The sequence below is a fragment of the Oryx dammah genome, unplaced genomic scaffold (genome assembly GCF_014754425.2).
Source record: "Oryx dammah isolate SB20612 unplaced genomic scaffold, SCBI_Odam_1.1 HiC_scaffold_2, whole genome shotgun sequence".
NCBI lineage: Eukaryota > Metazoa > Chordata > Mammalia > Artiodactyla > Bovidae > Oryx > Oryx dammah.
The window spans coordinates 75,093,879-75,121,569 of NW_024070186.1; the positions used below are offsets into that span (position 1 = coordinate 75,093,879).

The following is a 27,691-nucleotide window of genomic DNA, read 5'->3' on the forward strand; positions in this document are numbered from 1 at the left end:
TCGCAATGTCTGAAGAGTAACCATTGGTAAGTTCAGATGAAGTAAGTTACAGATGAAGATTCTGGGGCTCAGAGGCTTATGGAACAAACATGACATCACCAGAAAGAACAAAACCTGGGATTTGAGTCCACCTCTGCCTGACTGCAAAACTTATACTTTTTTCCTCATTTACTTTCTTTCCAAAATCAAAAAATAAATTACTCTGCGCCCTCCAGAATTGAAATGGCATTGAGGTACTGCATCCAAATTGGATAACACTTCACACACTACATAGTCAAACAAGCTATTTCACAGAGACATACTCTAAGGCACACAATACCACCCCAGAGTGCCCATGATAGCCAGTCAAGGGTTTTTCAGGAGGTTGTATCACAAAGGGGATGTACTACTGAGTGACCCCTCTGTCATCCTGTCCCCTCTGCCCTCCCTAAGTGCCTACTCCAGCTCTCCTCCCAGACATCTGGATATAAAGACCCATCTTGAACAGCAGCCCAACCGCCACATTATGTACCCAGTATCGAAAATGAAATCAACACCGTGAAGATCTACAGAGCGCTGGAGAGGTATAGGCAGTTCAGAAATGCTCTGTGTGGGGACTTCCCTGGTGGTTCAGTGGCTAAGACTGCACGCCCAGTGCAGGGGGCCCAGGTTCATTCCCTGGTCAGAGAACTAGATCCCACATGCCACAACCAAGACCCAGAGCAGCCAAATATATATATATATACACATACATACATATATATATATATATATATATTTAGGAAATGTTCTGTGTGGAAACACACAATGCTTAACTTAATCTTTCAACTTAAGGAAATAATGAGAATGAACAAACAAAACCACAGAAAATCATGCATCCAAACCGAGTTGCACTTATGGAAACATTTGTCCATGGTGTGCAAACCAGCCTCTCCTTGATGGGTAAAGATGATCACTTTCCAAGTAAGAGATGATGAGAAGGGCACCCCCACTCCTTCAGGAGGTCCCAGATGCCTGCATAAAACCACTTCCCTTCAATCTTCCTGTGGATTTGGAAGCCTGCCCCGTAGGTAAAGAAGGAATCTGGAGGAACCTGATCCACCTCTGCATGAGCATCCCCACAGGGAGATACTCTTTGGGAATTTGGGGGGGTGGAGATGGTCACTGACCCACAAGGACAGGAATGTTACCGTCTGTGTCAGAATGGATGACATCAACGAATTGTGCGTCTCTGGGATCTAATCTGTCCTCTGGAGGTTTCCCGTTGTATAAAGGGCCCGCAGGGTCCAGACCTGCAAAGAAAAGAGAGTTGGCTTGGCAGCCCCACGCCATGAGTCACCTGCAGCAGCAGGCTTTTGATCCCTCCCTAGGAGGATGGTTCACAGGCTGCAGGGCACCCTCAGTGGTCAGGCACTCACATTCCCATCCTGCTGTCAGGCTCCTTTCCACAGCCCCATGGCCTTTTCCCACAGTGGAGGTGGTTACCCTCCCAGCTCCCCCTTGAGAATGCAGCCAGACTCCCTCCGGAGGTGTACCTTTTTCTTTTTGCCGCACCACGTGGCCTGTGGAATCTTAGTTCCCCAACCAGGAATTAAACTCAAATAGTTGGCAGTGAGAGCTTGGAGTCTTAACCACTGGCCTGCCAAGGAATACCCTGGAGGTGTACCTGTGTGGGCCCCCACAGTAGGGAGTGCACAGACAAATGAGGACCAGTGACCTAGATAAACTGGTTCCTCAGGAAAAAAAGCATGCAAGGGTGCATATAAAAAGTAAACACAGTACTTATGTTTATCCCATTTTAAATAACCTAGAACTTCGCTTCTCTTCCTTGTTATTAAAAAAACTCCTTTATTGTTTCCATTTTTATTCACATTTACCAGCTTACTTCAGAAGCCATGGAGGGAGGCAAGGCAGCTATTGTCATTCCTATTTTACATGTGAATGAACTGAGGTTCAAGTGTCTTAACCGGAGCCACAGTCTCACAATGCAACCAGCTCTATCTGCTGAGCTTTTTATTTCCTTTAATTGGGTTTGGCAAACTGGGTGGGAAAGTGTGAGACTCACTGGTCAGGCCAGGCATTACACCAGGTATGGAGGAGGGAAATAAATTTGTGTGTGTCAGTTCCTGCGCAATTAACCCACCCCATAAAGGCCTGAACTGATTTCTTGCTCTTGAACAATGGCATGTTCCTCACCATCATTATGAAACAGCTGCCAAAACAAGAGAACAGCTCCTATGATGATGTAACCACACACTAAAAACCCCAGAAGATCCCAAGTTCAGTTCAGTCGCTCAGTCGTGTCTGACTCTTTGCGACCCCATGAACTGCAGCATGCCAGGCCTCCCTGTCCATCACCAACTCCCGGAGTCCACCCAAACCCATGTCCATAGTGTTGGTGATGCCATCCAACCATCTCATTCTCTGTTGTCCCCTTCTCCTCCTGCCCCCAATCTTTCCCAGCATCAGGGTCTTTTCCAATGAGTCAGCTCTCTGCATCAGGTGGCCAAAGTATCGGAGCTTCAGCTTCAACATCAGTCCCTCCAATGAACCCCCAGGATTGATCTCCTTTAGAATGGACTGGTTGGATCTCCTTGCAGTCCAACCGACTCTCAAGAGTCTTCTCTAACACCACAGTTCAAAAGCATCAATTCTTCTGCACTCAGCATTCTTTATAATCCAACTCTCACATCCATACATGACCACAGGAAAAACCATAGCCTTGACTAGACGGACCTTATTCGGCAAAGTAATGTCTCCGCTTTTGAATATACTATCTAGGTTGGTCGTAACTTTCCTTCCAAGGAGTAAGCATCTTTTAATTTCATGGCTGCAGTCACCATCTGCAGTGATTTTGGAGCCCAGAAAAATAAAGTCAGCCACTGTTTCTACTGTTTCCCCATCTATTTCCCATGAAGTGATGGGACCGGATGCCATGATCTTCGTTTTCTGAATGTTGAGCTTTAAGCCAACTTTTTCACTCTCCTCTTTCACTTTCATCAAGAGGCTCTTTAGTTCTTCTTCACTTTCTGCCATAAGGGTGGTGTCATCTGCATATCTGAGGTTATTGAGATTTCTCCCAGCAATCTTGATTCCAGCTTGTGGTTCTTCCAGCCCAGCATTTCTCATGATGTACTCTGCATAAAAGTTAAGTAAGCAGGGTGACAATATACAGCCTTGCCGTACTCCTTTTCCTATTTGGAACCAGTCTGTTGTTCCATGTCCAGTTCTAACTGTTGCTTCCTGACCTGCATACAGATTTCTCAAGAGGCAGGTTAGGTGGTCTGGTATTCCCATCTCTTACAGAATTTTCCACAGTTTCTTGTGATCCACACAGTCAAAGGCTTTGGCATAGTCAATAAAGCAGAAATAGATGTTTTTCTGGAACTCTCTTGCTTTTTCCATGATCCAGCGGATGTTGGCAATTTGATCTCTGGTTCCTCTGCCTTTTCTAAAACCAGTCTGAATATCTGGAAGTTCACAATTCACATATTGCTGAAGCCTGGCTTGGAGAATTTTGAGCATTACTTTACTAGTGTGTGAGATGAGTGCAATTGTTCGGTAGTTTGAGCATTCTTTGGCATTGCCTTTCTTTGGGATTGGAATGAAAACTGACCTTTTCCAGTCCTGTGGCCACTGCTGAGTTTTCCAAATTTGCTGGCATATTGAGTGCAGCACTTTCACAGCATCATCATTCAGGATTTGAAACAGCTCAGCTGGAATTCCATCACCTCCACTAACTTTGTTCTTAGTGATGCTTCTTCCTAAGGCCCATTTGACTTCACATTTCAGGGTGTCTGGGTCTAGGTGAGTGTGAGTGATCACACCATCATGATTATCTGGGTTGTGAAGATCTTTTTTGTACAATTCTTCTGTGTATTCTTGCCACCTCTTCTTAATATCTTCTGCTTCTGTTATGTCCATACCATTTCTGTCCTTTATTGAGCCCATCTTTGCATGAAATGTTCCCTTGGTATCTCTAATTTTCTTGAAGAGATCTCTAGTCTTTCCCATTCTGTTCTTTTCCTCTATTTCTTCTCACTGATCGCTGAGGAAGGCTTTATCTCTCCTTGCTATTCTTTGGAACTCTGCATTCAAATGAGTATATCTTTCCTTTTCTCCTTTGCTTTTTGCTTCTCTTCTTTTCACAGCTATTTGTAAGGTCTCCTCAGACAGCCCTTTTCCTATTTGTATTTCTTTTTCTTGGGGATGGTCTTGCTCCCTGTCTCCTGTACAATGTCACGAACCTCCGTCCATAGTTCATCAGGCACTCTGTCTATCAGATCTAGTCCCTTAAATCTATTTCTCACTTCCACTGTATAGTCATAAGGGATTTGATTTAGGTCATACCTGAATGATCTAGCAGTTTTTCCCCACTTTCTTCAATTTAAGTCTGAATTTGGCAATAAGGAGTTCATGATCTGAGCCACAGTCAGCTCCCAGTCTTGTTTTTGTTGACTGTATAGAGCTTCTGCATCTTTGGCTGCAAAGAATATAATCAATCTGATTTCGGTGTTGACCATTTGGTGATGTCCACGTGTAGAGTCTTGTCCTGTGTTATTGGAAGAGGGTGTTTGCTATGACCAGTGCATTCTCTTGGCAGAACTCTGTTAGCCTTTGCCCTACTTCATTCTGTACTCCAAGGTCAAATTTGCCTGTTACTCCAGGTGTTTCTTAACTTCCTACTTTCGCATTCCAGTCCCCTATAAAGCCCTACTAACAAGAAACTTAACTGGAATGGAAAAGGTTTCAAGGGATGTCCCCAAGTTTTTATCTATGAAGGTCATTTTAAATGACATCTCCTATCCCCAGTGCTATAAAACTCAAGAGATAGCATCCTTGCCTCAGGAGTCCTTGTTCTAGCCCCAGTTTCTCCATTTCTTCTCAGCTAACACACTAGATTCCTTGAGGCATATCATTATCTGCCTCCTTTTCTTATCTCCCTTCTTTTTCTCCCCCAGTTTTTCTTCCTCTTCTGTCTGCTCCCAACTGAAACTGATGTGGGAGGGGGCGGATCAATAACCAGGTACCCAAGTCCATAGGATATCAGCACAGCATTTTATGGCGAGTACAGAAAAAAAGAGAGCAACCCAGGCAGTCAGGCAAGAAAAGGGAAATTTATTAGAGGAAAAAGAGAGGGTGACTGGCTCTTAAGGAGGACCAGCGTCCTCCCTTTCTTACAGAGTCCTTCTTACACCCCACCAATGAAAAATTCTGAGGGGATGGTCACATAGCTGGAGGCCTGGAATCTGAGAAGATTCCACAGCTTGGAGAAGATAGGTGCCAGTGAGATAACAGGATGCCATTTGGGCAGTTTGGTCAGTCTCGAGGATCACTGTGATTTATTCTTTGTTTGCTTGGTCCACATAACGAGCCATCTTATCAGTGAGACCCCATGTGGACCCTATCAAGCATGAGAAACTCAGAACCTCAGAAACACCTTGCTGGGGAAGCCTCCCCCTCCTCACATAAAACAGCAGCACTTACTGTCTGAGAAAATGAACAGTAAGAGCCTCAGTTTATAGCAGCCTCTAGATCTATGGCTGAAAGACTGGCTTACTGTATAAAGTCAAAACCAGGGCAGTTTCAAAAGTAATAAAGCTGCTATTAATAATTATGCCAGGACTGAAGACACAAATGAGGACTGTCACAGCAAACACATGCTCTCCTTAGAGAAAAGCCATAGCAAATGATCAGCTTACACTGTCAGCCAGAAATCAAACCATCCTTAAAAAGCTGCATATTTTGTGTGAGCAGAGATCACTGGAGTCGGATAGAGGTGACATGAGCCCCAAACCTAGCTTTAACCGGCTGTGTGATTTTAGGCAGGTTACTTCCCTTCTCCGAACCTCAGTTTCCTTATCTGCAAAACAGAGGTAGAATTAATTGCTATTTCAGAAGGCTTACCAAGGCATTCCCAGATCCGAATCCAGAATACTGAGATTATTGTAGAACAGAAACAAAACCAACAAAATGGAGCACTTTCTTGTTGCTCTGTGATCGCCAGCAAAGTGTCTAACTAATGATCCCTGGCTTTGATTACAAAATTAACCAGTTTGAGAATCTGATGAAAGCCCTGGACCTTGGACCTCTTCCCAGGACAAACGTCCAGTGTTTTACAGGTGGGTTTGGGGGCCTCCCTTACTCCCATCCCAAAGGTCACCATGAACTAACTCTCCAAGGCAGTGCTATCTAAGAGAAATATAATGTGAGCCACATATATAATTTAAAATTTTCTAGCAACCACTTTTAAAAAGTAAAAAACAAAGAAACTGATTTTAATAATGCATTTTATTTAACCCGGTTTATTTAACCCAATATAGCAGTAAAATTTCATTTCAACATGTAATGAATATTTAAAAATCCAAATTTGTAAATATATTTAAGGTATGTTTTTAATATATATTTTTCATAAATTTGAAAAATGAAACTTTAATAGATTTTCATCACTTTTTCATATTTTAATATATTCTAATATATCTTTCATTTTTAATAAGACATTTCATATATTTTAATATATTTTTCAAAATATTTTAATATATTTTTCTTCAAAATCCAATATGTACTTATAGCACATTTCAGTTTGTGTTAGCTACATTTCAGGTACTCAATGGTACATGCAGCTTAGGGCTACTATATTGGACAACACAGATCTGTGGTCATTTTTTAATGTGTGATGTTCAGACCCACCTGAATCTTCTGGTGAAAAGCACAGACTCCTGGGACTTCCTGGTGGTCCAGTGGCTAAGACTTCACACTCCCAGTGTAGGGGACCCTGGTTCTAGATCCCACATGCCACAACAAAGACCCAGTGCAGCCAAATAAATACATTAATTATTTTTTAAAAAGATAAGAAAGCTAGGCTTAAGTTACTTTTTAAAAAATAAATAAAAGTACAGACTTTTGGATCCCAAGACCAGAGATCCTGATTCAGCATGTCGGCACTGTATCCAACACTCCAAGATGATTCTTATAAGAATCAAATTTAATGTATTATCAAGTGATGTAGGTACTTGAAATGTTTTTAAATCCATTCATCTTCATTTGAAGAAATTAATGAAAAGTAATACCAGGAGACGTGCCTGGAGAGGAAAAGGAAAAGCAAGAACAGAAGACAAAAGGGGAAAGGAAAGAGATGAAGCAGACATTCTGGCCTAGATAGATAGCAAGCAGAACCGCACAGTTCTTAGGAGCTGGGAGTGAATTATGTCTTTCCCGCCCCACAATCCAGTGATCCCACTCAAGAAGGGCAGTCAGAGGTGAGTAGGGAAGGGAAACGCTTTACCCCTGAGACAAGCACTTGGGAACAGGTGAATTTGATGTTGGAGCTCAGTGAGGATGAGGAACTGGGAGAACATGGGGCAGTCAGAGGAGACAGAAAATTGAGCTGTAGACTGCAGGCTGAGTCCAGGTCACAAAGCAGGGCCACACGGGCCCGGGAAGAGAGGCTGGCTGGGGAAATCTCCATGGTCAGAGCCCAGATTACATTGTATTCCCGTCCAAAGTAGTTGTGGGAACAGGCTTGCTGGGTAGCTGAGGAGCAAAATTAATGGGTAGATAGAATAAGACAATGTGGACAGCCCATTTAGCTTACCTCTTCCCAAACTTTGTGGTCAGTGACATCAGGTCAGTAGCTTAAAATCAGCCACAGTGGGAGTATTTACATCATGGAATCAGTAAATGCTATAAAGTTATTTGTGTGTGTGTGTGTTTGTGTGGAGAGCTGATCAGCTTCTAAATACAACACTGGGAAAAGTCCCAGCTCCCAGAGGAGAAGCTCCCAACAGATAAAGAAAACAAGCAAATTTGAGCTATTTGTCCTTTGTACCCAAAAGGGAAAATGAATTTTTAAAAAGTAAACACATGTTGCTTTCTAAAACATTATAGTAATAATTTTAAAAATTGAAAAAGAGGGACTTCCCTGATGGTCCAGTGACTAAGATTCCACGCTTCCAATGCAGGAATCCCAGGTTCCATTTCACATTGCCACAGCTAAGAGTTCGCATGTTGCAGCTAAAGATCCTGAACGCTGCAACAAAGATCCTAGATTCCCTGTGCCGCAACTAAGACCCAGCAGAGCCAAATAAATAAATACTTTTTTAAAAACTGAAAAAACATTTTGCTTCCCTAGGAAAGCAGATGAATAAGATGAGAGCAACCTTGGCACTTGGGGTGAATGTGAGAAAAAAAAAAATAGCCCAGGAAAAAATATGACCTCAAGTACCAGGGTTAGAAGACACCCAGCTAATGTGGAGTATATGTGTATTTGAGAAAGAGAAACAGAAGGGGCGGGGCTGTGGGGCCAGAAGACTAGCCCAGGGCCACATGTCAGGTTAAGTACCACATCCAGTCCTGTGGCTCTAAAGGGTTACCTCTCAGCTGTAGCTGGTTTGAATCATTTACCTCTTCCCTCCCTCCTTCCATTCACTTCTGCCTTCCAGATTGCCTAGAGTGGGAATGGCTATCTCAGGGTAAGGATCAATTCTGGAAAAGATATGGATGGCCGGAAGCCTTGCCTCTCTGAAAGAGAAAGCCTCCCTCAGCCCTTCATCTGTCACTGTGGAAAGTTACTGAGCACTAGGCAAATGAACCCAGCAAGAGGATCTTTCTTTGGAGTTTCACCTGCTGTGTTTCTGAGGGTTTTTATTCAGTCTTAGTCTGAAAGCTGATAGTTACAGAGTTAGCTCCAGACAACATAATTCCCATCTCATTTTCTACCCTAAGGCTCCAGCTTTATTTCTGGGGGCTCCCAAATCACTGCAGATGGTGACTGCAGCCATGAAATTAAAAGACGCTTGCTCCTTGGAAGAAATGTTATGACCAATCTAGACAGTATATTAAAAAGCAGAGACATTACTTTTCCAACAAAAGTTTGTCTAGTCAAGGCTATGGTTTTTCCAGTGGTCATGTATGGATGTGAGAGTTGGACTGTGAAGAAAGCTGAGCACCGAAGAATTAATGCTTTTGAACCGTGGTGTTGGAGAAGACTCTTGAGAGTCCCTTGGACTGCAACGAGATCCAACCAGTCCATTCTGAAAGAGATCAAAGCTGGGTTTTCTTTGGAAGGACTGATGCTAAAGCTGAAACTCCAGTACTTTGGCCACTTCATGCAAAGAGTTGACTCATTGGAAAAGACTGATACTGCGAGGGATTGGAGGCAGGAGGAGAAGGGGACGACAGAGGATGAGATGGCTGGATGGTGTCACTGACTCGATGGACATGAGTCTGAGTGAACTCCGGGAATTGGTGATGGACAGGGAGGCCTGGCGTGCTGCGATTCATGGTGTCGCAAAGAGTCAGACACGACTGAGCGACTGAACTGAACTGAGTTGAACTGAAGGCTCCAGCTATGCCTGGGACTATATTAGATATGTAGTTCAAACAATCTTGGATTAAATGAAAGGAAGGCCGTCTGCTTGGGGCAAAATCCCCATCATGGGACATAGCTGTTTCTGTAGCCATAGAGAAATAAAGTCACCACCAAACTTTTCTATAGCATACACAATTTATAAAGTGTTTGTGCATATTTTATTAAATAATAAATTTAATACTGCTGAAGTCAGTTACTACTATGGTCTTCCCTTTGCACAAGAGGACATTTGCTCAGAGCGGTTAAGTAATTAGAAGAGCTGATTTGGAACCCAAGGATTTGGATTGCATGTATCATGCTCCCCCAGGAAACACAGTCCACAGGCTGGTTATCCTGAGCCCATCCACAGGAAGACTTACCTGTAATTCTTACCTGTAATTCTCCCCAGCTGGCCGTCGTACATCTTTCCAACAAACCCAGCTATGTGGGCTCCTAGACTTACTCCAATCATGTAAATGTCATCCAGAGAAGCTCCTTCTGCCTGGAATTTCAAGAGGTCCATTGTTAAAAATTGTGAGGGACCAAGGAGTTGACAATACCTGGAGAAATTTCCTAACGGTTGACTTTGGAGAAACATTTTTAAGCACTTTATGTCCATTATCTTATTAAAATGTCACAACACCCCCACAAACTAGATGTTATTCTTTTGATTATACAGATGAGGAAACTAACTGACTGGGCTGAAGTCATCTTCCCAAGGTCAGACAGCTGCTGGAAGGGAGCAGGGCAGAATTCAAACTAGTCTGTCCAAATACAAACCTGTGCCTTAATTTTTATGCCATGGTGTTTCCATTTGTGCTTCTGCTAGGAACCAAGCTGAGACATCTTAAAGGCTTCCCCACTGAGGAGAAGGGCAACCAAATATTTTAATGAACTCCTTTATCTTCATGCTGGCTTGGTTAATGAGTTACTATGGAGAGGGAAGGAAGGAAAGAAAGGGGCAGGGCATACTGTCCATAGTCCTGGGATAGCTGGTCATGAGTCATTTTATTATTCCTTTTCCCAAGGGCTGTGGCTTAGCTGAGGAGCTCAGGTAAAATTTATGTCACCCCTGGCCACAGTGGCCACCAGGTGTGGCTCTCTGAAATAGTCCTGATGTCAAATCACTTTTAATCAGATTGGGTATATCAGTTTTGGTTTGGGATAATCTGATCTCTAAACTTTTGGCATGTCTAAGAAAAGGAAGAGCTATGGAAGTTGAGGAAACTCTGAGCATTGAAGCCAGGAAACCTCTCCTACCCATTAGGTAACTTTATATGAGTTAGGAAAAGATGTCCCTTCCCCAGGACACCTTGCTGTCATTCACTAGAAAATTATTATAATAGATACATAAATCTACAGTGTCTACAGAGACAATGGTGCTCTCTTAGATGGATTCCCTGTGCAGTCACAGCCTACACAACCATACCTATGGGCCTTCCCTTTGGGCCTTCCCTTCACCCTCCTGGGGGCTTATTCAAATAACATTTGCAAAACACTGCAAAAATAGTCCTCCTGATCACTGTAGATATCTCTTGGCTTTAAATATTCAGATAATGAGCCAATTTTAATTTGGCTCTGAACCATCTAAGAGAATTCCTCCTTACCAACATTAGGTCGATAAATTCTTTCAAGACTGTTGCCACTTTTCTGGTCTTACTAGAAGCATGGTTGTACATTACAGTTGTAGCTCCTCGATTCCAGTCAACAATGACCACATTCATGTCTTCTACAGAGAGCAAACTCTCTACTAAGTCCTCTATCCATACTGGAGGAGAGCCGGTCGGCCTGAATCCATGGACCACAAAGGTGGTTTTCTTAGTCACGTTCAAGTTCCCCAAAACTGTGGAGTTGATGGCTTGTGCACAGGTTGGGTTTCTCCTTGTGTAGAGCATCAGCTTCACATTTAGTCCCGTTCCAACCACTGCACTGTGAAAACTCAGTTTGGTAAATGAAGGACATGTTTCATCTGTGTCTGAAAATAAAAATTAGATGGTATCATGACAGTTCTTTCCTTAGACAGACGTCAAACAAGAGTTCTGTCCTACACTCACTGGAGTTCTTTCCATGTGTCTTACAGTACCTAGCAAGAGGCTGGATCTAGTTGAATGAAGTTTAAACATCCTATCTGATTTAGAGTTCATAAGTAGTGTCTTCTTTTTCACTCAGAGAATCATTTTTTGAAATCCTACCCTCTTTTAAGGTATAACCCAAAAGTTACCTTAGTGAAGACTTCTCCAACTCTCCTAGCCTTAATTACTGTCTGTCCTTCAACCCAGAACTCCCCAGCTCCTCTCTGTGCCACAATGACAGCACAATGAAGACATTTTCAGGGATGTACTATGGATATTTCTTTATATGGATGTCTATCCCATAAGACCACAGTCTCCTTGAAATGGTGGCTTATGATTAATCTCATATATCCATCATGGTGCCCAGCACATAGTAGAGGCCTTGGTAACTGAATCTGTGGGGTCCAAGCATCTTTGCTTGTCCACAGCTCCCAACTGCAACGGTGGTGGAGAACATGGTGTGTCTGGCTCTACACCTTTCAAACGCATCTGAAACTCTTAATCATGGTGGCCTTTCTCAGGCCTTTCCTTCTTTGCTCAAGCATCATCCTTAAGCATTCACCCTGCTGACTGGACTTGAAGAATGGCCTTAAAAGAAAGCCTGGGGATGTAAAGAGGACAGCTTAAGATGAGCTTAGAGAGCTTCCCTGGTGGCTAAGCGGTAAATAATCTGCCTGCCAATGCAGGAGACATGGGTTTGCTCCCTGGTCTGGGAAGATACCACATGCAACTAAGCCTGGGCATCACAACTACTGAGCCCATGCTCTAGAGCCTGAAACCACTGAAACCCATGCACCCTAGAACCTGTGCCTCACAACATAGGAGCCACTGGCATGAGAAGCCCAAGCATCATAACGACAGAGTAGCCCCTTCTCACAGCAACTAAAGAAAAGCCTGTGCAACAGTGAAGACCCAGTACAGCCATAAAGAAATAAATCAATAATTAAAAAAAAAAGAAGAGCTAGAGCATCTCCTTTGGGCAGAAATTGAGATAATGTTTAAAAACATCCTGTGTCCTCATCCAGGGACACAGGAACCAACTTGAAAGGGCTTCCACTGACCAGATCTGGGATAATTTGAGGGCAACATAATTAAGGATGGTAATGAGTGATAGGCTGCTTGCATGCCACCCACTTACCCAGCACAGCCACACACATACACACAATTAAGGAGGCTTTGAAATCTCTTACCCTAGAAAAGACATGGTTAAAAAATGAGCCCCAGGGACTTCCCTGGTGGCGAAGTGGATAAGAACCCACCTGGACACAGGTTTGATCCCTGGTCCGGGAAGATTTCACATGCCGTGGACTGACCACTGAGCCCATGCTCCTAGAGACTGTGCTCTGCAACAAGAGAAGCCACCACAGTGAGAAGCCCGTGCACCCCAAAAAGAGTAATGCCCACCTGCAGCAACTAAGGAGAGCTCTGCAAAGCCACAAAGACCCAGGGAGACACAAATGAATAAATGAATAATTTGAAAAAATTGAACCCCCAAATCACACATTCCTTCTTGTACTTTATACTATCTAGTAGATTGTGCACTAAGGCCTGCCCGCATTGTAAATACTATCTTTTTCTTTTTTTTCTCAGCTTTCTTGAGACATAACTGACAAATAACATTGAGTAAGTTTAAGGTGTATGACGTCACTTTATATTCTATATAGTAAGAAATGATTACCACAATAAGGTTAGTTAACACACTCATCACCTCACCTAGTTACAGTGTATATGTGTGAGAAGAGAGCATTTAAAATCAACTCTCAATAAATTTCAAATATACAATACAGTATTTTTAACTACCATGCTGTGTATTATACACCCAGGACTTATTCATCTATAACATTTTCTCCGTAGGTTGGCCCCTTTCATTTTTCCCTTCCTGTAGATTGCTTGTTCCAGGAGAACCTGGACTGAAACTTATCTGGTGCTTGTAGAGCAAGCCCAACAGTAAATAATTGACTGTCCAGTTAATCATTTTATTGAAAAGGAAGAGTAGCGAAGTAGGGCTGAGCCTGTGGGACTTAGCAATCAGTAAAACTGGGTTTTGTTCCTGGTTGTGTGACTGACTCACCAGGTGGCCTTGGGAAGTTATGTTATCTTTCGCTCTCTACCTACCTGCCCAAGAGAGTTATGTGGTGGATATTAATTATGAATGAGGTCATATTGGGGAAGATAGAGTGCCCTTTCCAAAGAAGGAGATTGCTTAATTACTGTGTTTGTTCATTTTGAGCCAAATGAGCAACACTAGGCCAATGTGTCATAAAACCACATATCTGAGTACTTGGAAGCCTCAGAGATGAGTCCTGAAGTTTGGGGCCAGAGCTGTTTCTCAGCAGCAACTGCCAACTTTAATGTCTACAGGATGGGTGATCTTTTTGGCCTGCTGAGTCCTTTCTAGAGGCCCTTGAAGTTGACAGTTACTGAAAGGCAAGAAGGGCAGAACACATAAATATTTATTTTTCACTTGATAGAACCGCTGTGACTTCAAGTATTTTAAAATGTCTTAGTTATGTTTATAATGGCATTGCACTCTGGAAAAGGCCATTGCTTTGGCTATGTGGATTTTGCCTGTCGCTCTTTTGTTTTTTTCCATTGTATTTTCTTTCTCATGCTGGGAAGTTTATAGCCCGCTTTAATTTTTCTGGCAAGAAAAAATTGATCTCTATAACTTTATATGAAATCCTTTTGTTTCTATTTTACGGGATGTCAGTGTGTAGATTGTAGGTCAGTGGGCTACATGCAGAAGTCCTCCAGACGTAGGTATATTTATTCAGATTTAATTATGCTCTACTGTGAACCCCTGGCAAGGAGTTTGGGGCATCTGGAAACTGTATTTCAGACTGTTGTGGAGCATATTTTTAAATTCTGCCATGCATCCGGCTGCTGACCTTTGTCAGAACAGTTGTCTTTCCTTATTATGCTCCTGTCCTTGCTTGAGTAACTCGAGACAGTGTCTAACGACTTTCTGATATGAATGATGAGGGCATTAGCATACTCAGTACTTCTCCTCTCTGATCCAGTGTCTACCTCCTGATTTTTATTAGTTATAAAATTACTGTTAGCTCTTCTGGTAATTACTTTTTCAGTTTAAAAATAAATATTTAAGCCTCTATGTACTGGTATATGACTCAGAGAGAGTTTCTGTTCTATTTAGTGTTATCTATTCTAGCTCCTCCTAATCTACCAAGAAAGATGAGAAAGCTACTGCTCACGTATTGCCTCCTGTATTGTATATCCTCCTTAACCCTTTTTTAAGAACACAAACACAAATGCACTTGCACAAACATACACTTCGGGTTCCCTCTGTCAAAATACAGTCAGTCCTCTTTATTCATGAATTTCATATTTGTGAGTTCACCTACTCAAAATTTATTTGTAATCCCCCAAATCAAACATTTCTCACCCCTGCTCTGCATCTCAGTAGTTTGGGTGTGCCTCATCCAGGGGATGCCCACTCCTCTCTCTAGGAAGGAGGGCCCCCTCTTTCCCTTTCCCTTCCATGGTTTCTCTCCTCTATCCTCCTCCCTGGTGACAGGTAGACCCTGCCACTTGGGGAAAGGTCAGCAGGTGACCTCTGTTTTGCATTAGAAGGAGAAAATGATTTGGCTTCCACTTTTTCGAAATCCAGCTATGTCAACAATAAAGATGACACTTTTAGCCATGGGTCAGTTTTTCAGTTGGTTAAAACCCAGAGGAAAGAGGAGTGTGACTGCCACCCACACCTCAGCAGCAGACTGGAAGCCCTTGAGAGCAGAAATTTTATTTTTAATAAATAAAAAAATTGTATAATATTTAATGCATATAAAATAAGAATGCAGAATATTTGCAAGTGATAAAGCACAGTAGTAAACACTCTACCTAAAGACCTAAAATAAAACCCAAATGTATTTGTAACCCCTGAAATCAATACTTGAGGGGCTTTTACAGTCATGCACAGACCCGTGCCGAGTGGAAAAAAAAAAATCTGAGTTGCTCCAAGCGACACTCTCAGCAGTGGTCAAACACACCAACGCTCTGCCTTCTTGTTTCAGCTCTTGCAACAAATGTCCTTTTCCTGGCCTCTTACTGCCACATTTTTTGCTTCTTGTGCCTTTTCTTTGTGATTTCTCTGTTTAAAATCCCCCAAACATAGTCCTCAACTGCTGGCTGGAGTTTCTAAACTCATAAAGGCTGTGATGTTACCTTACAGAGAAAATGTGTTACATAAGCTTTGTTCAGCTATGAGTTATAGTGCTGGCCATGAGTTCAATGTTAGCAAGTCAATGATATATATTAAACATGGTGTCTTTAAACAGAAACACATATAAAATCAGATTATGTATTGATTGATCAGTCAACACAAATGCTGTAACCAGAGGCTCCCCAGAACCTAACCCTTTATTTCCCCTCCAAGCAATGGTCCAGTAACTGCTACTTCAGTGTCTGAGTGCCTTTACAGAACAGGAACTGCCATGAATAATGAAGATGAAGTTTATATAAAATTTATCTTCTAGAACTGTATTTCCCTGGGTATGTAGTTTTAGTTCTAGAAAATACAAGATCATTGCTCACAGTGAGTCCTTTGCCTGGCCTTCTCCATTCGCTCCTGAATGACTCTCTGCTGCTTTCAAGACAGGCTCCTGGATGGCCCTTCACCCATCCCCAGCCGTGCCCAAGGCTCAGGAAACTTGCATGGGGGATAGAACCAGCCTTAGGAATGAAGGACTGCCCTTGATCTAGCCCTCACAGGCTCTGAGGCTGGTAGAAACTGTTGATTTTTTCAATAGGACAATTTTATCCTGTTTCTTTTGTTTGATTGTTCTAAGACATTGCTGGATGCAGTTTGATTAGTTACAACTAAAGTTGACTCTTTTTTTTTTTTAAGTTGGAAAAGTGTGGGGTGGCTAGTGGATAACATATTCACTATATTATTCTCATCTGTAAGTGAATTCCTTGGCCTAAATGATGCTCTGATGTTACATGCTTTCCCCAGGATTTATAGATATTCTACTTCCTTCTTGTGTTGAATTCCACTCCATTTTTTCCCTTAAATATTACTTGTTTTTTCATACCATAAACCTGAAACATTTTTTCCTTTTCTGAAATAACTTCCCCCACTAGCACAGAAGTTCCAAGATAACTAATCTATTTGTCCATTTATCCATTCTTATGTTCCCAGTGCCAAGAACAGGGCCTGCTTCAACTATTTCCTGGATAAATGGATATCAATCTGTTAACACATTAGTCAGCCATTCAGAATGATTCATATAAATACTATATAGTGTATGACATAATGTTTATAAAGTAAATGAAGCATGAAATGCATTGTGACTGAAATTTTTAGAAATATACCTGCAGGAGACACAGCCTGGAAAATCATATGCAAACAATAGGTCGTGCACTCCACCGCGAATTGCTTTCTTTTTTTTTTCACTGCAAAGTTCTTTGTTTAAAATTGCTTTAAGTCATTAAGCCTTTTCCTCTCAGAATTAACACCATTTTTAAAAGGATATATTACATTTATCTTATTTTGGACTACGTTACAAATTAGTTTAAGCTTCTCTAGGGCAGGCACTGTGTTGTTTTTAGTAGTAGTATGTACCCAGCACCAAGCTCAAGAACTTGTCTTGTTGTTGGGCCTGAAATTCTCAGGCAATTTGGAGAGCATGTAAGGAGTAGATATATGTGAATAGCAAACTTGTTATATTGCTTCATATAGTTCTTTACATTTTACTTTGGGCTTCCCTGGTGGCTCAGACTGTAAAGAATCTGCCTGTAATATGAGAGACCTGGGTTTGATCCCTGGGTTAGGAAGATCTCCTGGAGAAGGGAAGGGCTACTCACAACTGAGCAACTTTCTCTCTCTCTCTCACAAACACACACACACGCCTTCAGAAAGCAAACCTCATTATTTCGTTGTTTTGTTACAAAGTCAAGTTTGCTCAGAGGTAGTATTAACAGCTCAGCAGAACATGTTAAACTGGTTTCTAAAGCTTAACCTCTTCTATTAGAGTTTACTTGAAAGGGGAGAAACTTTGCCTTTACTCTTCAGGCTACTTTGAAATTCAATCCCTTTGAAATGGCATTTCCTGTTGACAGTCGGAAAATTACAGTCGGATGGGTGATGTCTCCCATCCAGCGATGAATTCAGACCCTTGCGTAGGGCAGGCCTGATTATCATTTACTGTCTTCCTTCTGTTAAATTAAAAGGAACATATTCAAATAGGATGTCAAGAAAAGCTAGCTATAACATCTTTAGAGATAAATTATATGTGCCTGAGATACTTTATTATAATCTAATACATGACTGCCCATGGGCCAAATCCAGCCATGAACATTAGCATATTGTCTTTAGTTGTTTTTTTGGTATAAGGCAAAATTGAGTGGTTTAACAGTGACCACTGTCCCACAGAGCTGAAAATATTTACTATCTGGCTCTTTACAGAAGTTTGCCAACTTTGGTCGAATATCTTAACCAAACTTTCCAGGCAAGAATACTGGAGTGGTTGCCATTTCCTACTACAGGGGATCTTCTTGGCCCAGGAATCAAACCCAGGTCTTTGGCATCACCTGCACTGGCAGGCAAAGTCTTGACTACTGAACCACCTGGGAAGCCCTTGCCAACTCTGATCTCATGTCTTACACAAAAATACAACACAGTTTTGGAAAGAGCCTGGGTTTTGGAGACGGACCTATGTTTGAAGTTCAACACCATTGCCTACGAGTTATGTGATTTCTCTTAATTTACCTAACCTCTCCAGCCAGGCCTCAGTTTTGCATGTGTAAAATGATTGTAATAATGCCAATCTGTCAGGCAGTGCTTTGCAGAGTCCTAGTGAGCCCAAGGCAAAAGAAAAAACACACTATATAAATGTACACATTTACATGGGCATGCTAAACTACTTTTGCTAAGTTACTTCAGTCCTGTCTGACTCTTTGCGACCCCATGGACTGTAGCCCACCAGGCTCCTCTGTCCATGGGGATTCTCCAGGCAAGAACACTAGAGTGGGTAGCCAAGCTTTTCTCCAGGGGATCTTCCCAACCCACGGATCCAACCTGATCCAACCTCTTATGTCTTCTGCATTGGCAGGAGGGTTATTTACCACTAGCACACCTGGGAAATCCATACATATTTATGTAAGTATACATACATTTATCAAAATATCCTCCCATATTTTGAACCAAGTGAAAAATAGCCCTTCACTATTTAATCTGTTCATACACTGTGGTCACCTCATAATATAAACCACCTAGCAAGGAAGTAAGTTGTCATGGACCCAGAAATGCAAGACAATTAGAAATGATTTTTTCTGTTGCACAATAACACCAACAAGTAAAATGATCAGTAATATATCTTAGTAAAATGTTTGACATTCTATTCATCATAGATTTGTGTTGATTTTGATCTTTTAAAAATATCGCATTAAAACATCATCTATGCATGATAATATACATTATTAATGATATGTATATTATCATTTGCATTAAATATTAAATAGAGTAAAATATTTAGATATTAAAGTATCACTTGTGTTGCATTAAAATATTACAAAAATAGAATTTTTATTGCATTAAAAAGTCATAAGTTGACTTATCTTGATTACTATTTTGGTGTCTCTTCCAAACGTTGCACTTGGTGAGTGCCTTACTTGCCACACTCTAATCCCAGCCTGGCTGTCAGGTCTGATGTGAGAATGAGAGAAAATGCCTGGGAAGTATCTAAAGTGTTACATGATACATTGTAGATGCCAGAAAACTAGTAACTATTTTATTTATTTTTCTGTTTATTTATTTGGCTGTGCAGGGTCTTAGTTGAGGCATGTGGGATCTAGTTCCCTGACCAGGGATTGAACCCAGGCCGCCTACATTGGGAGTGTGGAGTCTTAATCATTGGACCACCAGATGTTATTGCTGTTCCCCAGCCACTAAATCTTGTCTGACTCTTCGCGACCCCATGAACTGCAGCATGCCAGGCTTCTCTGCCCATCACTATCTCCCTGAGGTTTAACATATCTCAGATTTATGTCCTTTGAGTCAGTGATGCCATCCAACCATCTCATCCTCTGTTGCCCACTTCTCCCCTTGCCCTCAGTTTTCCCCAGCATCAGGGTCTTTTCCAGTGAGTCAGCTCTTTGCATCAGGTGGCCAGAGTATTGGAGCTTCAGCATCAGTCCTGCCAATGAATATTCAGGGTTGATCTCCTTTAAGATCCACTGGTTTGATCTCCTCGCTGTCCAAGGGACTGTCAAAAGTCTTTTCCAGCACCACAGTTTGAAAATGTCAATTCTTCTGCACTCAGCCTTCTTTATGGTCCAACTCTTACATCCATACATGACTACAGAAAAACCCCATAGCATTGACTATACAGAACCTTTGTCAGCAAAGTGATATCTCTGCTTTTTAAAACACTGTCTAGATTTGACATAGTTATTCTTCCAAGGAGCAAATGTCTTTTAACTTCATGGCTGCAGTCATCATCTGCATTGATTTTGGAGCCCTAGAAAATGAAATCTGACACTGTTTCCACATTTTCCCCATCTATTTACTATGAAATGATAGGACTGGATGACATAATCTTAGTTGTTTGAATGTTGAGTTTTAAGCCAGCTTTTTCCACTCTCCTCTTTTACCTTCATCAAGAGGCTCTTTAGTTCCTCTTCACTTTCTGCCACTTTTGACCACAAGGGAAGTCCCCCAAGCTAGTAATTGTTAATGATATTGATAAATTGGGTTAATAGTATTGATCTCATAGGATTATGAAGACTAAATAAATAAATCACTTAGTGTGAGATTTGACATAAAACAAGTGCTAAATAAATTCCTTCCTTCTATCATTTTAGTTTTCTTAATTCAACCAAGGATTTGGAAAAGGGAAGCTTTATTAGCCAGTATACAAGTGAGGTTCTTCTCCTTGACAAGGTAAAACAAATAATCTATTTGGATCATCAATTGGCTCATATTAAAATAAAGTTGGTCCCTTATTCCTTAGACATTTAGCCCACTCTAGCATTCCTTTGGAGAAGGCAATGGCAACCCACTCCAGTACTCTTGCCTGGAAAATCCCATGGACAGAGGAGCCTGGTAGGCTGCGGTCCATGGGGTCGCTAGGAGTCGGACAGGACTGAGCGGCTTCACTTTCACGCATTGGGGAAGGAAACAGCAACCCACTCCAGTATTCTTGCCTGGAGAATCCCAGGGACGGGGGAGCCTGGTGGGCTGCCTTCTATGGGGACTCACAGAGTCGGACACGACTGAAGTGACTTAGCAGCAGCAGCAGCAGCATTCCTTTAGGAAATGAGATTCTAAGATCTTCAAACTAGCTGATTTGAAAGGACAAGAGGTATCTACCTAAGAAAACAAATTCTCTAGGACTTTCTTCCTAACCAAAGACAACCCTGATTTAAAAAAAAATTAATATATCAAGAAATTTACATTTCTTTTAATTAAAATATCTGAAAACAGGGACTTCCCTGATGGTCCAGTGGTTACGAATCCACCTTGCAATGAAGGGGCAGTTGCAAGGAATTCCGATCCCCTATGCCTCAGAGCAGCTAAGCCCATGAGCCTCAACTACTAAGCCAGAGTGCCACAGCTAGAGAACCTGTGTGCTGCCACTACCACCTGATCCAACACAGCCAAAAAAATAAACTGAGAAACGTATTTTTAAAAAAGACCTGAAAATAACCATACTTTCAGTTCAGTTCAGTTCAATTCAGTTCAGTCGCTCAGTCGTGCCCAACTCTTTGTGACCCCATGAATCACAGCACACCAGGCCTCCCTGTCCATCACCAACTATACTTTACTCTTGTAATTAGAATGTAGATCAGATAGGTGTTTTTTCACCTTTATATCAAGCAGGTTTTTTTGGCTAATAAATACTTTTTTAGGTAACAAGCATGGTTCCACATGCTACAATAAGGCTGACTCTTGAAAATACTATACCATGTGAAAGATGTCAGTCACAAAAGACCACATATTATATGATTCTGTTCATATGAAATGTCCAAAATAGGGAAATCTATGCGCTCAGAAAGTAGATTAGCGGTTGCTTAGGGCTTGGGGATGGGAGGAGATGGAGAGATGGGGTACAGTAAAAGGTATTCAGTTCCCTTTTGAAGTCATGAAAGAGCTCTAAAATTGACTGATGACAGTTGCAAATATCTGTGAATCTATTAGAAAACACTTTAAATGGGTGGATTGTATGGTATGTGAATTATATCTTAATAAAACTGATTTTTTAAAAATTGCTCCTGTAATTTCACACTTTCACGGAAAGAATTTTTAAAAAGGGTGGGGCTTCCCTGGTGGCTCAGTGGTGAAGAATCTGTCTGCCAATGCAGGAGACCCAGTTTCAATCCTGGTCCGGGAAGATCCTACATACCTCAGAACAACTAAGCCTGTGCACCACAACTCCTGAGCCTGTGCTCTAGAGCCTGGGAACTGCAACTCCTGAGCCTGTGCTCTAGAGCCTGGGAACTGCAACTCCTGAGCCTGTGCTCTAGAGCCTGGGAACTGCAACATGCTTCCTGGAGCCTCGTGCTCCACAAGAGAAGCCAGTGCAATGAGAAGTTCACATGCTGCAGAGAGTAGCCTCCACTTGCTGCAACTAGAGGTAAAAAAAACCCCGCGCAGCAACAAAGTCCCAGTATGTCCAAAAATAAATAGATAAAAAAAATTTTTTTTTAAAGTGGAAAAAAAGATAAAAAGTCTTTTGGAGGTGACTGGGCAGAAGTTTCATTTTTTGGTCACAATCAAATCAGGCTCCTAATTTTCCAGTTTGCTTTCTTTCACCTTGGAAACAGGTTGACAGACCTCCATTTTCTACCACTGCAGGCTAAATAAAGCCCTGACTTTTGGTCAGTCTGTTGGCAGTTGGGGAGTGATTGTAGCTAGCTGTTTCTGTGCAAAATAAATTACTCTTATTCTCAGCCTTAGGGACTAAATATAACTATCATTTTGTTTTACCACAGAAAGTTGAGTTAGTTACACAAAATGTCCTCTTGGTTGGAAAGACATCTCTTGTTTTTATCCACCAGCTACATTTACTTAGGCTACAACCAAAAAAACAGGGAGAAATCTATTTCCCTAGATTGGCTTATTTCGAGTGAGTCTCAGTTGGATAGAAAAGTGTGATTCCCTCAGACTGATCACTGACAACCTTGCTTCCTTTCTGATATAAACTTTCAAGGGATCCTTTGGTTCTGTATTCACAAGATACACTGCCTTGATGCTAAATGCCCATGCTATCTTGGGGTCATGCTCAGTTCTGGCTTTTGGCTTCTACCTGCCTTTGGAAGAACCGATTTCAGCTCCCACGTGTCTGACTGGGGAAAACTCTTACAGAAAGAGGAAACTCCTCATTCACATCCAAAGAGGTGTCTGTGAAGGGAGATGACGGAACTGTAGGCAGAAATACCCCACCGGTAAAGCAATTGTGAGTGGGGCAAGAGGACTCCTGTAGGAGGCTCTGAGGTTCTATGAGAGTCAATGAAAAAAGACAGGTTCCTATTAAACTTCTCAACATGGTCAAGTCAGCTTATCAAAAGTCAAAGTGTCAATTTCTCTCAGACCCATGATTGGTGAAGTTCAGTTCACCAACCTCCAAACCCCCATGAGAGCAGTAAAATTCTACCTAATTTCACCCTGATGCACCATATCGAGTCAGGAAGTAAAACAGGGAGGGCTCTGACTTACACTTCTTTCCTGTCAAGTTTTAGGTTCCAAGGCATGCTCCAGCTCTCATTTCGCCCACCTCTAAACATGACGCAAATATGTATGAATAACTTCTTTAGAACAGAGGTCCACAGACAGGTATATTGACTTGATGCTGCCTAAAAATACTGAGATTCAGACGTAGATGAAGGAATACACTGTTGAATATTTTGCCTTCTGGGCAGTGGATGCCAAGTCAGTGTCCACGACACATAGCCCACCACATGTTGACTGATGGAGCCAGAAGCTTTCCAGAAACCCACACTTGAGCACACTCTTAAGCTTGCTTAAAAACATTGTTCTGCAGGAACTTCCAAAAGTCTCAGAAATAAACATCTCTTTAGTCCAGAAATTTTGACTCAGAGAAATGAGAAAATGAGTTGGACTCCTACTTTGAAGAGAGAAGTAGAAGGGGAAGGTGACATGTTCCTACAATGAAATTCTACTGATTTTTTCTTTTTAATCTGAAAAGTAACTCAGTTTACATTTTTTATGCAGAGAACACCACCAAATTTGGCATTAAAAATCCATCCTGAGCCAGACTGAGATGGGTTCACAGTTAGCCAGGGCCAAAATTGATGGAATATCTTTGTTTCTCTTTTATACTGGCAGAGACAGACAAGGAAAAAATGGGCGGAATGCCTTCTTCATTGGAAGGATGTCTCTGCTTTTAACGACCAGCTTGAATTTCTTTAGGATATAACCCAGAAAACAAACGAGATGCCAAATTTCCTTACTCTTATCTCTTAATCATGTGCAAAAAATATGCACCTTCATGCTCCACCTCTTAGTCACCTTTGTTTCTCCTGGAGACAGGTGAGTCACACACAGTGGCACACATGCACACACACACACACACACACACACACACACACGGAGTTATAAATCATTCTGAAGGGAGTTTCCAATATTTGAGGAGATAATTCTTTCTCTAATTTGGCACAAATGTATTCTCTAGGAAAATATCTACCTAGTTTTGCACAAGTTGTTATAGGTCAAAATTTTGATAGCAGGGTAACTTTAAAAATTACTTATGAACACAACATTGTACATCAACTATAGTCCAGGGTAAAATTTTTTAAAAAAATTTATAACATTTATCAGCCTCTGTTCCTTGAACCACCTGTAAGCCGAAAAGCGTTGTGAATTTGTTTAATATGCAGATTCCAGGACCTCACCCCAGACCCCGCTGAGTCTGGATCTCTGGAGATAGTCTGCATTTTCAACAAATTCTGCAAATGATTCTGGTAGAGTGTGCCAGCCATTGCTTCGTACTCTGGTAAGAGTATGGCCAAAATTCCCATCATGATTTCATGAAGGTTAGAGCAACAAAATAAAAATCTCTGAAAGCAAAAGACTTGTATTCTTGGGATTTCAGAATCACATCTTAATCACTTGCTCATTTTTGGACTGCAAGTCAAGGAAGGGAAAAACAATAAATAACTGTATCTGTGATTGATAATTTCTGCTTATTATTTATATCCTCCCCCATGAAAGTTCTCAGATCACGGTTTTGCAGACACTAAGAAGACTGGATTTAGCTTACAGCAATAATTAAGTATTTTCCTTCTAGCTATGGAAGTTTATCGTGATGTATTTTGATCTGCTTGGGCTCCATTAGGTAGCAGTGGGTCTTGTGGAATGACTTAAAGTAAGACTTTACTGATGAGATAATGTTAAGGAAAACCTTTCCACATGGCGTTAGTGGTAAAGAACTAGTAAGAGACATGGATTCGGACCCTAGGTTGGTAAAATCCTCTGGAGGAGGGCATGACAACCCACTCCAGTACTCTTGCCTGGAGAATCACATGGACAGAGGAGCCTGGCAGGCTGTAGTCCATAGGGTTGCACAGAGGCAGGCATGACTGAAGCAACTTAGCACGCAAAAAGGCAGGTCAATGGTTACCAGATGGGGGAGGGATAAATTGGGAATTTGAGGTTAACTGATATGCAGAGACCTTCTGTATAGCACAGGGAACTATGCTCACTATCTTATAATAAGTTATCTTACTCGTGCTTAGTCGCTTAGTCCTGCTCGACTTTTTGCGAACCCATTTGCCCTCCAGGCTGCTCTGTCCATGGAACTCTCCAGGCAAGAAGACTGGAGTGGGTAGCCCTTTCCTCCTCCAGGGGGTCTTCCCAACCCTGGGACTGAACCCGAGTCTCCTGTGTCTCTTGCATGGCAGGTAGATTCATTGTAAATCAACTAGACTTGGTTTTAAAAATTAAAAAGATATTTTAAAAAAGGCAGGTCACAAAAAATTAAGTTCCAACTTTGTAACTGAAATATATAATGGGAGACTTGAAGAAAGTATCCACAAAATACCATCAGGTTCTTGTTATTAAGGTTAGTTCCCACTCCCCTTAAGCTATCTCTAAATCTATTTTACTTAAAAAAAAAATTGTGATAATAAACACAAACTTTAAAATGGTGACCTCTCAATTTAAAATATTATCAATATTTTATTTTTTGTTTTTTGTAAATTTATTTAAATTTATTTAACATTTAATTAATAGATTTTAGTTAATTAATTTTAATGTCTCTTTACAATAATTTAATTCATTTATTTTAATTGGAGGCTAATTATTTAACAATATTGTAGTGGTTTTTGCCATACATTGACATGAACCAGCTACTAGCGTACATGTGTCTCCTATCTTGAACCCCATCTCCCATCTCCCTCTCCAAATATTATCAATATTTTAATTTTAACTTACTATTAAATCAACTTCAAAAGCACAAATTAAGAAAAATTTATTATAAGCCTGAAATACTAACAAATAATTTTTCCATTTCCCATTGAAACTATTTACAGGCATACATACATGATTTTGGCATGATTTTACAACTAAGTTGTAATCCTAGTTTACCTACAAATTTGAGTTCTACTTTTTTGACTTCTTTTATAGTATGACATGTTATATTATAAACATGGTTGAACATTTCTGCATAGCCTCAGAATTATTTTGAAGGTTACATATTTTAAAAAGTTGTTACATTGTACTTTATCCATTCCTGTATGTAGAAACATTTTTGTTGTATCTAGTTTCGAGATTACAGATGACATAGAATCATCTTTGTATAAAAGATTCTTTTTGTTTCTTTTACAAGATATTTCTTTAGAACAAATTCTCAGCAATGGTTTTACTTGTTCAAAGGACATGAACATTTTTATGGGTCCTAATGTATAGCATACTTCCCTTCAGAAAAATTATACCAATCTTCATTGCTTAAACTATGTGAAAAAGTACTGGACTTCTAAAAAGCTGAGAAGTGCTGAGCTTTTTAAAAAATTTTTTTCATTTAATTTTTGCTACTTTGTTGCAAACATTACTGTGTTTTTATTTATTCATTATGATTAATAATTTTGTACATATGTATGCCTGTAAGTACAATAATTTTAAGTTATCAATATACCAGACACCATTCTGAGAGGTTTTACACATATAAAATCATGGGGTTTTTTTAATGAAAATAATTTAAATAAACATTTGATGCCTGAAAGCTATAAAAACCTACACTGTCTGTAATGGATATTAAAGTAAAAATTTTAAATCCCCAGGAAATAAATGATCTTAATTCATAGTAGCAAAGCACAGAAAAATTAACTATGAAAGAAAGCAACACTACTCTAGATTTTTCAGCATATTTCATTTTTGTACATCAGAACAGGCTAATTGAAAGGAATAATAGTTTCTTTTACTACTGAGGAAAAAGAAAGTCTTTGCAGAAATAGAAAAAGGTTACTCTATATCTTCTTTCCTGAAAAAAAAAAATAACTGTATGACACTTGGAAAGTCTAGTGAAGGAACTAGGATGATAAAATGATAGTAATAGTAAATTTTTTAAAAATAATTAAGAAAACTATTCAATAAATGACTTACCTGATCTCACCAAGCACGTCAAACTGAGGAGGAAGTATAATCTCAGCATATGGAAAGTGGAGCCCATGCGTGTCACATTCACAAGAAGGATTTTCTGCCCAGAGTCTTAGCCTCTATACTCAGAGCTTAGATAACTAACCCCGACGACGCGCGGTGACAACAGGAAGTTCCCCAGGGACTAAGGCGGGTCCCAACCCTTCAGGATATGTGACTCCTCCTCCTTGCAATAAAAGGTCAGGTGTATTTCTCCTTTTCTCCTTGCACAACTTTATGCAGATCTAGATATTATAACACGCATTTGCAGAATGACGAGTTCCAAACAGTTTCATTCCTTGTGGGCGGTTTATTAGTCGTTTGGCTTGGTGTGTTGAAATCAGGCATGATCTGAGATATTTTTCTGTTTTGTTTTTGTGAATGAAAGAAATCTGGTCCTCTGTTGGCCTGTGTATACCAAATTACCTTTTATGTTTATTTTCACACTCATTTCTCAGAGGACAGTCTTTTTATTGTTGTTGTTGTTGATTAGTCTCCAAGTTGTGCCCAACTCTTTGGGGACCCCATTCAGATGAAAAGAAACCTTGGTAGGAGCCAAGGTTTATAAATGTTTCTATATATCTTAATTTTAATTTTTTTGCCATTCAGAGTTCCTATCTCCCTCTTAGTTCTTTGTCTTCCTTCTTGTCCCTCTCCTCCTCCTCTCCTCCCCTCTTCCTT

At 40.8% G+C, this 27,691-nt stretch overlaps 1 protein-coding gene across 1 annotated transcript in view; it reads right to left on the reverse strand.

Annotated features, from left to right (window-relative positions):
* The window catches only part of LIPH (lipase H), a 51,732-nt gene extending 24,519 nt beyond the window's left edge, over positions 1-27,213 (reverse strand). The window contains exons 1-4 of the mRNA XM_040252500.1: positions 26,978-27,213; positions 10,936-11,303; positions 9,722-9,830; positions 1,170-1,271 (exon numbers count right to left, since the gene is read on the reverse strand). Coding sequence (XP_040108434.1) covers positions 1,170-1,271; positions 9,722-9,830; positions 10,936-11,303; positions 26,978-27,044 — 646 coding nt within the window. The 5' untranslated portion in view covers positions 27,045-27,213. The remainder of the gene's footprint in view (positions 1-1,169; positions 1,272-9,721; positions 9,831-10,935; positions 11,304-26,977) is intronic.
* Positions 27,214-27,691: the final 478 nt, after the last annotated feature.